The 14,614-nt window shown below is 37.4% G+C and overlaps 1 protein-coding gene across 1 annotated transcript; it reads right to left on the reverse strand.

The window, feature by feature from the left end:
* Positions 1-316: 316 nt before the first annotated feature.
* LOC140229186 (large ribosomal subunit protein eL42-like) lies at positions 317-11,193 on the reverse strand. The gene is made up of 5 exons (XM_072309453.1): positions 11,069-11,193; positions 5,414-5,519; positions 4,676-4,743; positions 1,188-1,304; positions 317-586 (listed from the first exon to the last, which is right to left on the reverse strand). The coding sequence occupies exons 1-5, from the start codon at positions 11,069-11,071 to the stop codon at positions 566-568; spliced, it is 315 nt and encodes a 104-aa protein (XP_072165554.1). The 5' UTR covers positions 11,072-11,193; the 3' UTR covers positions 317-565.
* Positions 11,194-14,614: the final 3,421 nt, after the last annotated feature.

Here is a 14,614-nt window from a genome sequence, read left to right on the forward strand (position 1 = left end):
ACTCCTACAAATAAAAACATATTACAGTGCACTCCTCTTACGTATAACGAACTCAGTTACATTGTACTGTATAATGAAATTCTTGCTACATCAGAGTAAAAACTTAGGTTCCAAAATTTTGTCTATACATATCTTTATATACTTTATTGTTCTGCTACAATGATTTGGATATATCAAAAGAAAACTGAGGTCCTGTAGACTTCATTATAAGGGGAGTCACCTGTACTACACTGCTGTGGAGAGGTTTGCTTATAATGCAAGTCCACATAAGTAGAGATAAGCATCACAGCAATTTCAAAATGAAAGACCACACGACTTTTCTTTGGGTTCAATATCTGAATTTATTTGTAGCGTGATGTACAGCTTGTGAGAAAACATTCAATCAACATGATGAAGCGCAGTTCTACCAAGAGTCCATACAGTTGGCATGATGGCAGAGACCATACAGAGCAGGAGAACATGTTACACTGAAGCTGCTGGACAGTGTAACAAGGGCATGAATGATTGATCCCAGAGTATGAAGATGTGAGGAGCGTGGTGGTGTGTTGACACAAGTCGGAGGTGTCTAGAACTGGATCATTTGTCCCTGAGAATGTAAGAAAGGATATGAATGTCAGTAGCTGAAAATATACTATATAAGCTGATAGAAAAACGCATACATAAGGTATGCAAGCAAGTACAAACAAGGAAATAACAAAAAAAAAATGAAATAGCATTCATCAGTCACTGTAAGTTGATTACCTTTTTTTTTCTGGACATATCAACTGTCTCCCTCTGTTTGTAAGGCAAGCAGCTACAATGAATTTAAGACCAGGTTCACAACTCATCTTTTGAATAAAGTTACTTAGGTTTGAATTATGCATGTTATGACTATCATTTTGTAATGTGCAGTAAAGTATATCATTATAGTAGCTGTGCAATATTTCTTCTGCATTTTTTTTTTTTTTTTTTTTTTGCCATCAACATAACTTCATCACGAGCTGTAGAAACATTGAGTGGTGCTTTTGATGAATCGCATGTTGTCCATACTAATAGCACCTTCCTTCATTCTTTTTTTCTTTCTTTGATGAACCCATACAACTGCACAGTGTAGTAGAATTTGCATTTGAAACCAGCTTTGAGGCATAGCTTTGGAGATAGCAACTAAGAAGTACATGAGGATGTTCTCTATCATGCTTTACACTTACCTTCCTCTTCTTGTCTCCTCCCAGCTCAAAGTGCTTGCACCTCTTGATGGGAAGCTGTTTCCTGAACTTGCACTCGGTACATTCCATACGAAGAACGATCTTCTTGGTTGTCTTGGCCTGGGGAAGAAAGGAAGCGACTTGTTAAGCACATTGAACTTTACAGAAATTCTGACGTACATGTACAGGTAACAATGTCACATCTGGTAAACACAATAAATGAAAATCTGAATAACTATCTCATTATATCGTATGTCCCCAAAAAAATTACAACGGTACCCTCTGCAATGATATCTTTAAAAACAGTGAATCAATTTAAATAAAAATTCAGGGTATGAAACTATAACTCACTGCCCACATCTTACAGAAAACCCCATTCGATTTGCTTCAGTGGTCAAAGAAAAATGAGGAATTTTGTACAGCATGTCAGAAGTCTCTTCCCTCCAAGTTCTGTCTATTGTATTCACACACAAGAGCAGCAAAGTGCTAAACTTTGACTCAGACTCAATCAGACTCATGACATGCTGTACAACAATCCACATTACTCTGTGACCGCTTAATCAAATTGAATGGGGTTTTCTGCAAGATAGAGCTAAGATGTTATATTTTAAGGCCTGAAGAAGCATTTGGACAGTTTAATCATATTGGGTGTTAGCATTTCGAAAATCTGATTGTAATTTTTTGGGGGGACATACTGTATGATTGCTCGTGTGTGAATACATACTGTTATTGGTAGCAATACGGCACACCTGCTCTGCCATCTATGTGACACTTGCAAAAAAGTGATGGTATTTGTTAACTTGCTCCTTCACTTACCACCACATACATGTATATCATGTATGTCATACTATGGACATTGATAAAGTGGGAAAGGCTTCAGCACTTGGAGTTGTGAGATGGCTACATCTTTGCTCTTGTGACATTCCACTCAACATAAGTTATCTCTGCAGCACTACTAACACATATACATATAGTCTATAAATAATGGATGAACAATAGTATGTTAAAGATAATATAAAGTTTTGGTATTACCTCAAAAGTTTCCCTGAATTTCCTTGTCTTAGTTTGTGTTTCAGGTTAAAGTACCTTTCATATAACTAACACTGTGAGACTTACTCGCCCCAAAGTGCTCTCATGTCTTAGTAATCATGCAATAATGGTTTCGTACCATGATGACTGAATGTGACTCGGTCGAGAGGACCTTGGGAGAGCTATACTGAATTGACGGCCAGCGCATGCGCACACAAACATCTTATCCGTCCATGGATTTGAAATTTGTTCGCATGTGATGTGTGCGTATGCGCTGGCCGTAGTAATCAGTGTATGTAGCTCTCCCACGGTCCTCTCGACAGAGTCACATTCAGTCATCAATTCGAACAGAAAGGGACTATTGGCAGAACCAAACGTTGCCCGAAGCCTGTTTTCAAGACTTCAACTTAATTGGGAAGTCTTCAAATTGAAGAATTTTGTGGATTTTAAGTTGATATTTGCCCGAGATACTAAATCTGTCATGATCCTGGATGCTACAATGCGAAGCCCCATTACGCTATGCGTATGGGGCTGCTGGTCGCAGTTAATTGCATGATTACTAAGAAATGAGAGCACTTTGGGGCGAGTAAGTCTCACAGTGTTAGTTATATGATAGATACTTTTCAGGGAAACTTTTGACGTACCAAAACTTTTTATTATCTTTAATCATGTGCACTGCTGAAAAGGAAGCACAGCCTGTACGAAGTAGAGAGCAAAAATCCTCTGTCATAAGCCCCTTTGTATATCGAGTTCCCTTGTGTCATCAGCAATAATGTTGGGGCAAGTGAATACCAGTACAAAATAATTTAATGTACAGTGAAACCCCGTTATAACGAGTTCGGTTATAACGAGGAACCACTTATAACGAGATGATCGCGTCAGTCCCGTTTTCCTTTGCATGTAAACAATAACAAGATTCCGGTTATAACGAGGACATTTTCGGTGCATCATGATAAAGAAAAACATTTATAAGTAATTTGATCGGATACAACGAGGTTCCATTTCTTGACCTACCGCTTTAAAACACGCGACAAATGAAACACTGAGAACCGAATTCACGCTAACCCCGTTCTGCAGAGTCTGTGCTGAACGCAGTATTAAATGTGCATACATGTACACACATGTGCACTGTGGATATGTATACGAACCCCTGCCGTCTCTCTACATGAACAAACATGAACAAACATGTTTTGAACAAACATGTTTTAGTCCCGCCGTTATCCTTCTTTACCACCCATTATCCGTGACGAACAGCAAGTACCGTTCCTTCCACGTTTTCTTCTAAACCGCGCAATAAGCAACAGGATTACCTTCCGATGTTCCTACTAGGTTATTGAACATAATCATTCGATTTTCTCTTTCACGAGATACATACTATGTGCGTGATATTAGGTCAGAACACACTGCAACGAGAAAAAAAAATAACACATTCAAAAACTTTTCATGTAGCAACACTCGTGGCCAAAAATGGATAAATATGTTTTTGAAATGGGTGTGCAACTCATTATTATATCCTTTACATTTTTAGTTCCGACTTCCAGTTATTTTGGTGGTTAGTAAATATTAGTGTGTATACATTGTAGTTCATAAATGATTAAAACCGAAATATTTAATGAAATCATCACGAACACGCCGGGTGACAGTATAGCGTAAAAATAGATGAATAACGCATTTTAATCTCCTCGAGTCGGTGTTCAGAAAACGAAACAAACGCATTTAACAGTTTGAATAGATCTGGGTTTGTTCATTATTATTTAACACTGCATTTCACAATGAAGATTTCTTTCTTTCAGAATGGTCTATGAAGTAGAGATTTGCGTAAAAGGATCACAATTACCTTCAAAATTCAACCCTGTCACATTTTTCAAGAATGGATGTATAAAACACGAAGAGATTTGCGGAGGAAAATAAAGAGTGCACTTTTTATCCCTTCGTGCGCAAACATCATACGTGTATAAGATTACAGCCGAAATGATTCATGGAATCATCGCATTCCCGCTGGGTACTGACAGCGTAAAATTCCTCGCAAAAAGACTTAACAAACGCATCTTATACAAAGTGATTTTGTTCATACAAGAGGAAGAGATAGTGTACAAAGAATCACGAAAATGACTCTGCCGAGTAGGCCTACTTCTCAAGAACGTATCTGCAACTGTTATGCGAAGAAATCTTAGGAAGAAAAGAACGCATTTCAACCCCTACTCTTTTTCATCTTTTTTCTGTATCAATTCACAAATAATTCCCCTTTATTCTTTCAATAATAATGGTCCATACTTGTGTGATAACAACACAAAGACTGCTCTTAAATTTGATTTATGGGTATATGAGTTGGTGCTATGTTTTTCATTGTTTTTAACGCGTATGGTTACAACGAGGTACCGGTTATAACGAGGTAATGTCGCCGGTCCCATGGACCTCGTTATAACGGGGTTTCACTGTATCCATTAGACCAATGTACTCACCTTCTTGTGGAAGATAGGCTTGGTCTGTCCTCCATATCCACGCTGTTTCCTGTCATATCGCCTCTTACCTATTCATACAAAATCAAAAGATGTTTCAACACTTGGCAAAGATTCTGACAAAACAGGATCTCTGGTACTGTATACGCTATATATTTTGGCGATTTTAGCGAGTCTTCCCACCAATTTTGCAAGTGGTGAATTTCCCAATTGTGGAGTACAGTACTGTATGGAGAAATGTATGCATGCATGTCACACTCGGGTCAGGATCAAAGCTAATTTTTTTTCTTTTGTTTTTAAATTCACAAATAGCACCAAACTCACGATATTCGCCAAATAAAAGCCTTGCAAAATGTTCGCCATATACAGTACATCATCACATACCAATTTGAACCATACAGTGTGTACAAGTACATATTCTTGCATAGAAATAATGATCTATCTCCACAAATTTAACTATGATCTAGATGACAAAAAAGGTACCGGTAACCCTTTGACTGAAGCATTTTCTGAAGACAGAAAATCTACAGCTTGATAACAACAATTTAAGTTTCACTAGACTAAATGTATATCACATTATACTATAGCTCATGCCTGCCATTCGAAGCAGTAAATGTAAGATATTCTTCAGGAGCATGTGATTTTGTTGTTGATAGGTTACATGTGTATTAGACAATTCCTCCTTGATGGAAACATGTACATGTGTGGTTCAATGGATAAATGAGGGTCCTTTCTACTTACCCTGTGTGTAGAGCGAGGCCTTTCCAGCTTTGTACTGGGTCACTTTGTGATTCTTGTGCGACTTGCACTTTTTGCAGTAAGTGCGGCGGTTCTTGGGAACGTTCACCTGAAATGGAATGAAATGATAGTGTTGCTCAAGTTAAATGACAGTTATCTATACAGCTTTCTAGAATATGTCAGTTCTTCTTCTTCTCTAAAAAGATAATTTGTCTCATTCAATCCTGAAGACTATGTGTACAGATGTAACTTGAACATGTGCAGCCCGATGGGACGAATCATGTGAATGCCGACAAGTGGTTAGATAGTATGGTAACCCTACTACATATCGACCGCCCTTATTGAAACCGACCGTGTAGTATTGGCGCACAGAATGCTTAGTACGCACTCCACTGCACGCAGAGCACATAAAAATGGATTGGCTTTGACTGTCAATGAGGATGTGTGGGAAAATGTGAAAATTCACTGTTCATTAATGGTTTGAATCAAGGACAAAATTTCGAATGAATATTTTAATCGAATCGTAATGTAATGTCTATGAAAGTTTCTAAAAAGCTTTGTACAACACAGTGTTCAATACAACTTGGTTTGTGTGCATTGTCAATGCAAAAACAACGGTCCATCTAAAAAGGGAGCGGCACCGCGGGGAGCTGAAAAGAGGCCACGCAAGTTCAACAGCAATATTTTTGCACTGAAACTTCGAATTGAAAAGGGAACAACGGCATTTGATAGTGCTGGATTTTCTCAATCACGTAGGTCAAGTTTTTACGTGAATTTCAGTGTTAAATATTCTTATCAAGCAAATAAACATTAGGTGGTCGAGTAGTCGGTCCAACCATACATTATAATGGTACTTGGCCAAGAAAGCCAAAGACATAACCTACAAGATGCTTGTAAGACTGTTATTCGACTACTGCTTCACAGTTTGGGACCCCAGACTCAGATTTTGACAGACAGACTGAAAGTAGAAACTTAGCTGTTAAAAAACTGCGATGTTATGTACAGATATCTTCCATGCGTGCACAAGCTCGCTCTGAAAATCCCACAGCTTGCATGGTTTGCACGCTGTTTGCACTGCATGCAGCAGGATGCTTGCATGAAAGGCGCCCAACCAAAGGCTGATGAACAGCTGAATTCACAAAGAAGTGATAGGAATAGTAATTTGGAATACAGTCAACCTTACTTCAGTCGACCTCACATACATTGTAAGTTTAATAATCGCCGAAGTCAAAGGTCTCTTCAAGTCCTCTTCTTTTTTCAATTTATTCTATTGATTTTAATCCCTAATAAGTCAAATTTTCTCTTAGTCAAAGCTAGATATACCCATTTTTTCAGTCCAAATAGATTTGACTTAGGCAAGGTTGACTGTATATGCACAAGATTAGGGCCCCATTTCATAGTAGATGTTAGGATAGCTACTCTTGCTGGAATGGGGATGGAAACTTCCAATAGCAACAGCCAATCAATAGGCTGGATTCTTGTTGTTACCTTAGCTTCACAATTGCCATTCCAGCAGGAGTTGCTATCATATTCATATTAACTCTTTATGAAATGGGGCCCAGTTTAGTTCTGATTTCATTTTTTGTTTACGCATAGATCTATCTCGGTATCTAAGACTTCCCTTTCATGGGTGGGACTGATTTGTGCATGGAGCAAGAGGGTAGAGCCAAAGAAAAAAGCACTGAAAATTTCGAGACGTCGGATCAGGCCATGGCCAATAGGTACAGCAGCCCTACATTTAACAAACCCGCTGGCACTCATGTTTCGGTGGGTCGCTTCACATCAGACACAGCAGACAGAATTGTTTCTTCTTTTCATCATGGAGAGCTTGTTGAGAGTGAAAATGTGTAGGGTCTACATAAGTCATCATATGGTCATACCACTAACAAGTCAAAAAAACTGCAGTGCAAACTTGCGACAATTTATATGCCACTAATTGCCACATGTGAGATGGATGATAAGTGCTTTAATATGCGGAGGAGGGATCCTCATGAGCCGAAGCGGCCGAGGCCCGGCCCTCCTCATGAGCTTAGCGGGTTTCCCAGACTGCACAGCACTGGAAAGCCGCCATACTGATGGCCCGTAGATCTAGGATGCGTTCATGCAAATTCCGTAGACGAATCACAAACATGAATCATGATTCAAAATGGCATTTCAAATCACGGTCTCGGAGGAAGAGCGTTCATGCGGGCTTTCGCAAAGATGATTCTAGCTCAGCTCATCCTTTGCCATTGCTCAGTGCACTGCGCAGTTTGGCCTTGTCTCTGCAACTCATGCCTGACCTGTTAAATCCTTCTGCCAAGTGATCAGTCACTTTATTGTAGGCCTAGGCCTATACGTTTTTATTTCGGTGAATACCTTCCAATAAGCTGTGGCATTCAGACTCTGCCCACAGATCAAGGAATATAATCTCAATTCTTCGTCTCTCCAATTGTTTCCTTTGGCTGAATGTTTGGTACAACATCTGCAACCATTACTATTATCGACTCTATCAGAGAGTTATTACAATACATGTATCTATTATTACAATAAACAGCTAGTTACTAGCATAGAATCGGTGTAGACCCTATGGGCAATTCCGCAGTTAGGTGGACATGACATGGATAAAAGAAATGTGCCTCTTTATCTTACCCTTTAATCTAGGTATCAACTAATGCCATGGATGTTCACCAATCATTAGGGTCTTTTAAATTCAGTAGATTTTATTTTTCGTATTTATTGATTTTGCGAGATCTAAAACCATCATTTAAAATGTACATGTGGGACTGGGGACGCTGAAATTCACTTAAATGCAAATTACAGTGGGTTCCTTTGAAATTTTTTCTTCAAAGTTTTGCTAAAGGGTAAAAGATGAATACATTTAAATACTCCAGAAGTCATGTGACATTTTGTCAATTACAAAAGGGTGAAATGACCTGCGGAATTACTCTGGACAAATGTAACGTTACTAACCGTAACGTTACTAACCATGCTTTTGGGGGTCTATCAGAGAGTTATTACAATACATGTATCTATTATTACAATAAACAGCTAGTTACTAGCATAGAATCGGTGTAGACCCTATGGGCAATTCCGCAGTTAGGTGGACATGACATGGATAAAAGAAGTGTGCCTCTTTATCTTACCCTTTAATCTAGGTATCAACTAATGCCATGGATGTTCACCAATCATTAGGGTCTTTTAAATTCAGTAGATTTTATTTTTCGTATTTATTGATTTTGCGAGATCTAAAACCATCATTTAAAATGTACGTGGGACTGGGGACGCTGAAATTCACTTAAATGCAAATTACAGTGGGTTCCTTTGAAATTTTTTCTTCAAAGTTTTGCTAAAGGGTAAAAGATGAATACATTTAAATACTCCAGAAGTCATGTGACATTTTGTCAATTACAAAAGGGTGAAATGACCTGCGGAATTACTCTGGACAAATGTAACGTTACTAACCGTAACGTTACTAACCATGCTTTTGGGGGTCTATCAGAGAGTTATTACAATACATGTATCTATTATTACAATAAACAGCTAGTTACTAGCATAGAATCGGTGTAGACCCTATGGGCAATTCCGCAGTTAGGTGGACATGACATGGATAAAAGACGTGTGCCTCTTTATCTTACCCTTTAATCTAGGTATCAACTAATGCCATGGATGTTCACCAATCATTAGGGTCTTTTAAATTCAGTAGATTTTATTTTTCGTATTTATTGATTTTGCGAGATCTAAAACCATCATTTAAAATGTACGTGGGACTGGGGACGCTGAAATTCACTTAAATGCAAATTACAGTGGGTTCCTTTGAAATTTTTTCTTCAAAGTTTTGCTAAAGGGTAAAAGATGAATACATTTAAATACTCCAGAAGTCATGTGACATTTTGTCAATTACAAAAGGGTGAAATGACCTGCGGAATTACTCCGTACAAATGTAACGTTACTAACCGTAACCTTACTAACCATGCTTTTGGGGGTCTAGCTAAAAAATCATCGGTCGAACTGCTAAAAAAATTTGCATGAACATTTGTCATGATGTAATAATTGAAATTAATGCAACACTTTGTTTGAAGTAACTTGAATTTTTACACACTTTTTGTTACAAAACATTGATTTTTTTGTCATGTCCTTTTTTCGTAACGTTACTAACCAGCCCTTTAAGTTGCTATAGCAATTCTAATATTTCTTGGATTGTGTTCATTCTTTTCTGTATCATAAACCTGGGAAGGATGAACAGGTTTTTGACATAATTTTGACTTGAAATGAATAAATGGTAATTTAGTGGTAAAAACAATATCTAAATTTGTTCAAATGTAACGTTACTAACCGCAAAATTGCCCCTATGGCATTTATGTAACCAAACTAGGTCTAGTGCAGGTATGGTACCGAAACAAACAATTCATAAGACATACAGGTACAGTCACAAGCGCGCGAACAGAAGCAGAAGCTGTGGGATACCCTGGCCCAAGAGACACACATGCGCACATCGCACAATGACATCATAGAATCATGACTGAAATCACGGTTGCGTTCATTCAAGCGGTTTCTGCGATTGTGATTCTGGCAGAATCATGATTCAAAACGCCCTTTTTTCCGCGTTTCAGATCAGTGTTTTGAAACGCGTTTAGAATCTAAATGGAAAAATCACATCAACACAACGCAACTAAATTAAACACGTTTAGGGACTAGAGTCTAAACACATTTAGAAACGCAATTCTAGTTTCGCATGAACGCAGCCCCCAACAGTTAGACTTTGTTTTTAAAACGTTAGGCCTTAACGTTAACGTTAGACTTAAGTTAGAGTAGGCCTAGACCTCAGTTTCTCAGACTCAGTCTTGTGTAGCAGACAACTGACGTTAGACTCAGTTCCAGCTAGGAGTAGACTAGAAGGTATTTAGTACAGATAAACGTCTACAGATAAGCAGTGGTACGGTGGAGCTGGAGCCTATGTCAATGTAGCCCGACCAGACACTGTTACGCTATGCGAAAACAGCTCCTGTCGCGACGTACCATGTACAGCGACTGGGCTGTGTATAGTTAATGCAGGGAGGTGGCTCCCTGGTTAATGTCAATGATGTCACGAGTAGACCATCCCATGTCCAAACAAGTTAATTAGGCCTATGTATCGTTAGTTCAACCTTCAAACTCAGTGTGTGAGTAAATTTACGTGTAGCTCGTAGGCTAACATTGCAGTGCATGACTGTGATCGACTCTCGTCGAGCGCGAGTGACCGACTTCGACTGTTTTTGCTCGTCAGTCGAGACTACGGAAAATTCTGCAGGGCACTGTAAAAGTTGCAAATGAGGAAAATTAAGCAAATTTACAGAAGGGGATAATACTTCGTTCAATCACTCTTTTCGCTTTTAAACCAGTGAAATGCTGTAGGGCCTAGGCCCTATTCTCTGTCGGTAAGTTTACCATCAGTTACACCCTGTATCACACCTACATTCTAGTGGTTTACACGCACCATAGTCTCAAATACGAACAGACATGGGATAGACCGTCACGTAAAATAAAATAATTTTACATAATCACTTCACATTATGTCTAAAAGTCAAAAGAAAATACGTTAATATGGCTATTGCTTCAGGACAGTAGTTTCTCTAATAAAGGATGAGAAATATTAAGCTGAGATTTTGATGGATTAGTTCACATCATTGAAGCCATTACCATCTTGAGTATTTCCTCACACAGAAAGACCGTGAGAAGGTACCCACTGACTAACTGTGAAGTGGTGTGATTGGCTCCCTGGTATCTCTGTGTAAGACAGCGATTTGTAACATCAGCTTTGATTCGTCAAATTTTGGCAGCTATGGTGTTTTTAAATACACCAATTTATAATCAAAGAGCTTCCCATAGCACCCCACCACACACCCACACACACACACACACACACACGCGGATACAGGCCAATCAAAAATGAAAGAAATTCCCATGTGCTATTGGACGTCTTTTTTTCTTCTTTTTTTTTTTTGACGAACAGTTCTCGGAGGGTTTGTGTTTGTTTGTTTGCTTGTTTGTTTGTTTGTTTTTTTTTTTTTTTTTTTTGAATACTGAGCCCGCCTGGCATTTTGTGTGAAAGTATTGCCATTTATCTATTCACACCCTGCGCAAAAATATCTGTCATGATAAATATAAAATTGATATTCTATATTAATCATACAATCTATATCGATAATTTCATATTTTTCAAGACAGTGCAATTTTTATAACACACGTTTTTTTTTTATAATAATGATTATGAGTTGAATAAAGATTATTGTGTGATATTGATTGACATTATGTATTCAGATTATTAATTGTTATAAAATAGTTTTGTTGTTATGAGAATAATTGAAATGTGAAGTATGAATAATGTTGTTATGTTTGTATGCTTATTGCATACGCGTGGGTAGCCCCCCCCCCCTTTATATGAATAACGTATATATCGGTCTTTGCATAATTTTGGCCATTAATGATATATGATATTGTAAAAAAAATAATAACAATAATGATTATACGGATTGATAAGATGATTTGTTTGATTTGAATAGAAACACAAGATGAAAAAGAAATAGATTCATTATGTTATATCTGTTTGCACATCTCATTCCAAGTATTTTCTTCTGTTTCTTTCTAGCTCTCTTGCTATCTCCTTCCTACCCCTTATGTGTTCCATCTCCCTCTGTCTCTATACACAAGTGTTTAATATCTCTCATGCCATCACTGCCCGCCCTATTTTTTTTTCTTTTCAGTACATGTATAAACAAAATTTGAAAGTTGTTGGAGAAGTATAATGATTTGTGTATCTAATTTCAGTTTATAAGTTTGTGTATGCATATATGATTGTGACATGAAGATTATGCTTAATTTCTATTGCAGTTCTTTCAATGTGTATGTACAAGTGTGAATTTGATTAATTTTGATATTTTGTCTTATATACATATTATATATATATATATATATATATATATATATATATATGTATATATATATCATATATATATATATATATATATATATATATATATATATGTATATATATATATATCATATATATATATATATATATATATATATATATCATATATATATATATGTATGTATATATATTATTATAGATATATATATATATATATATATACTAAAAACATATTGTGTAGTTTCACATTTTAATCGAAGAATGATTGTATGATTATGTACTTATAAAATGAAAAATGATACTGTACAAAATTCTGCAATTCAGCCATGCGGGCTCATGCAAATGAATTTTTTGATAAACCATTACCATCCATTATAGCAAAAGTTTTCCTATCTGCAATGTGACATATCTAATTTATATATTTATCTATGTAATATATTACAATTAAAACTCTTTTTTTTTTTGCATTTGCATATATGCAGGAGATTCAGGATTTTTTTCATTGTAACGTGGATTTAAGGTTAATGTTGAGGAAACAAATAATTATGACGATATACACCACATGTGACACGAAAACACCCATACCATGCACACAATTAAACACACGTACACACACACACACACACACACACACTGGATCTAACAATCTGATATAGTTTACCATATTTTCTTTATCATCGTCTTCCATACAGCGCCTATATGCATTACAAAGTGTGTTATAGTCTTCTCACCAGTGATGGCAGTATTGGAACTTTTAAAATGTAAAACTTTTCAAAAGATTGTTCAATTTTTCTGATATTACTACATTTCCCTCACTTCACCATCAGGCATGTTTTGGTTCAATTGTTACAACAACAACAAAAACAAAAACAAAAACAACTGACCCTATGTTAAACACTACTATATGCTACTATACTACCACTACTACTGTTACTATACTTAGAATATTATTCTACAGGCCTAACATTGATGATGACATTAGAAACAACAACAATCATTAATAAACAACAACCATACATTAATGAAACCGAATAGGGGCCTAGAAATGAAAGTGATGATTATTTCATTAGGGGCCCAAATCCGAAACGCCGTTATCGTGATCACAATTGAGCTAGGCTCCTATACTATATTTCACAAGTTGTTTTGATGTGCCGGTTGCGATGGCAATTAAGTTTCCGGGTAACCAAGTGATACAAATTCTGCTTCCTCCTAACAAGAAGTTTAAGATTTGGTCTCCTATCCATTTTGTAAAATGCGTAGAAGTGATTTTTACTCAGTGACACAATCAATGCTACTTTATGTTAGTAATCGAATTTTAACGTTACGGCCATAAAAGAATTGGAGTAAGGCTTGGAATCTATCCTCGGCAGCGTTCTCCGTCTCATCAACATTATCATCATTATTGATAATATATATTACTAATGTCATATCGTTTTAATAGCGAGGTTATTGCCAATTCGATGCAATCTGGTGGTATACAATCATGATACACGTATGTGCTTCACCTGCTGCAATTCTGAGATAATGCTATCTGCATTTATAATGACAGATTGCTGTTTCATTTTTTTTTTAACTGTCATCCATCGATTTCAACTGCTAATTCGAGTTCAGTTTGCCGTCACCATGAACAATTCTCTGCGCACTTTTTTTTTTTTTTGGGGGGGGATTTATTATCTTTTTTCTAATTTCTGCTAAATGTAACTTACGCAGGGCTTGTGAGGGTGCGTGGACCACGCTTGCTTATGCTCTTGTTTCGCATGAAGGACACCATTACTGATCAGAACCAACCAATCAAAGGTCGACTGAAATCGATCGATTCATGAGTACGAGTTGATCGAAAGATTTGATCGGCGAAGTGAACGGCCAGAATTTGCATGTCGATAAACTGTGCGAGCTTGTGTGTACGAACGTGTGTGTAGCTATACTGCATGCAGCAGCGTACAGTGCGAGTGTAAAGTGTAAGAGCTCATCTCTATACTGGATATCTCATATCACTCATCGCACAACAGCTGCGGTGCCGGCGCGGCGATTCCTGCGATGTCGTCGTGACATAAATCTTTCCGTGTATTCTGAAGACATTTAATTGGTGAGAAAGCCAGTTTCTCGTAAAAATTGTGTTGTTTCATGTCTGTTTAGTCCGTTGTAGTGTATTTGTGATATTGATTTGGATGAGGAGCTGACGTGCGATATTTCTGCCCCGCCGTGCCCGTGCCGTGGCTAGGAGAAGCCGCTGACGGAGGCGAGGAGAGGTAGGTCGTATTGCACGGGGCGTGCTGTGTATCCTGGCAGCGAGTGACGCTTTTTTGCTTGCGTGA

This window comes from Diadema setosum, chromosome 5 (genome assembly GCF_964275005.1).
Source record: "Diadema setosum chromosome 5, eeDiaSeto1, whole genome shotgun sequence".
In the NCBI taxonomy this organism is placed as follows: Eukaryota; Metazoa; Echinodermata; class Echinoidea; order Diadematoida; family Diadematidae; genus Diadema; species Diadema setosum.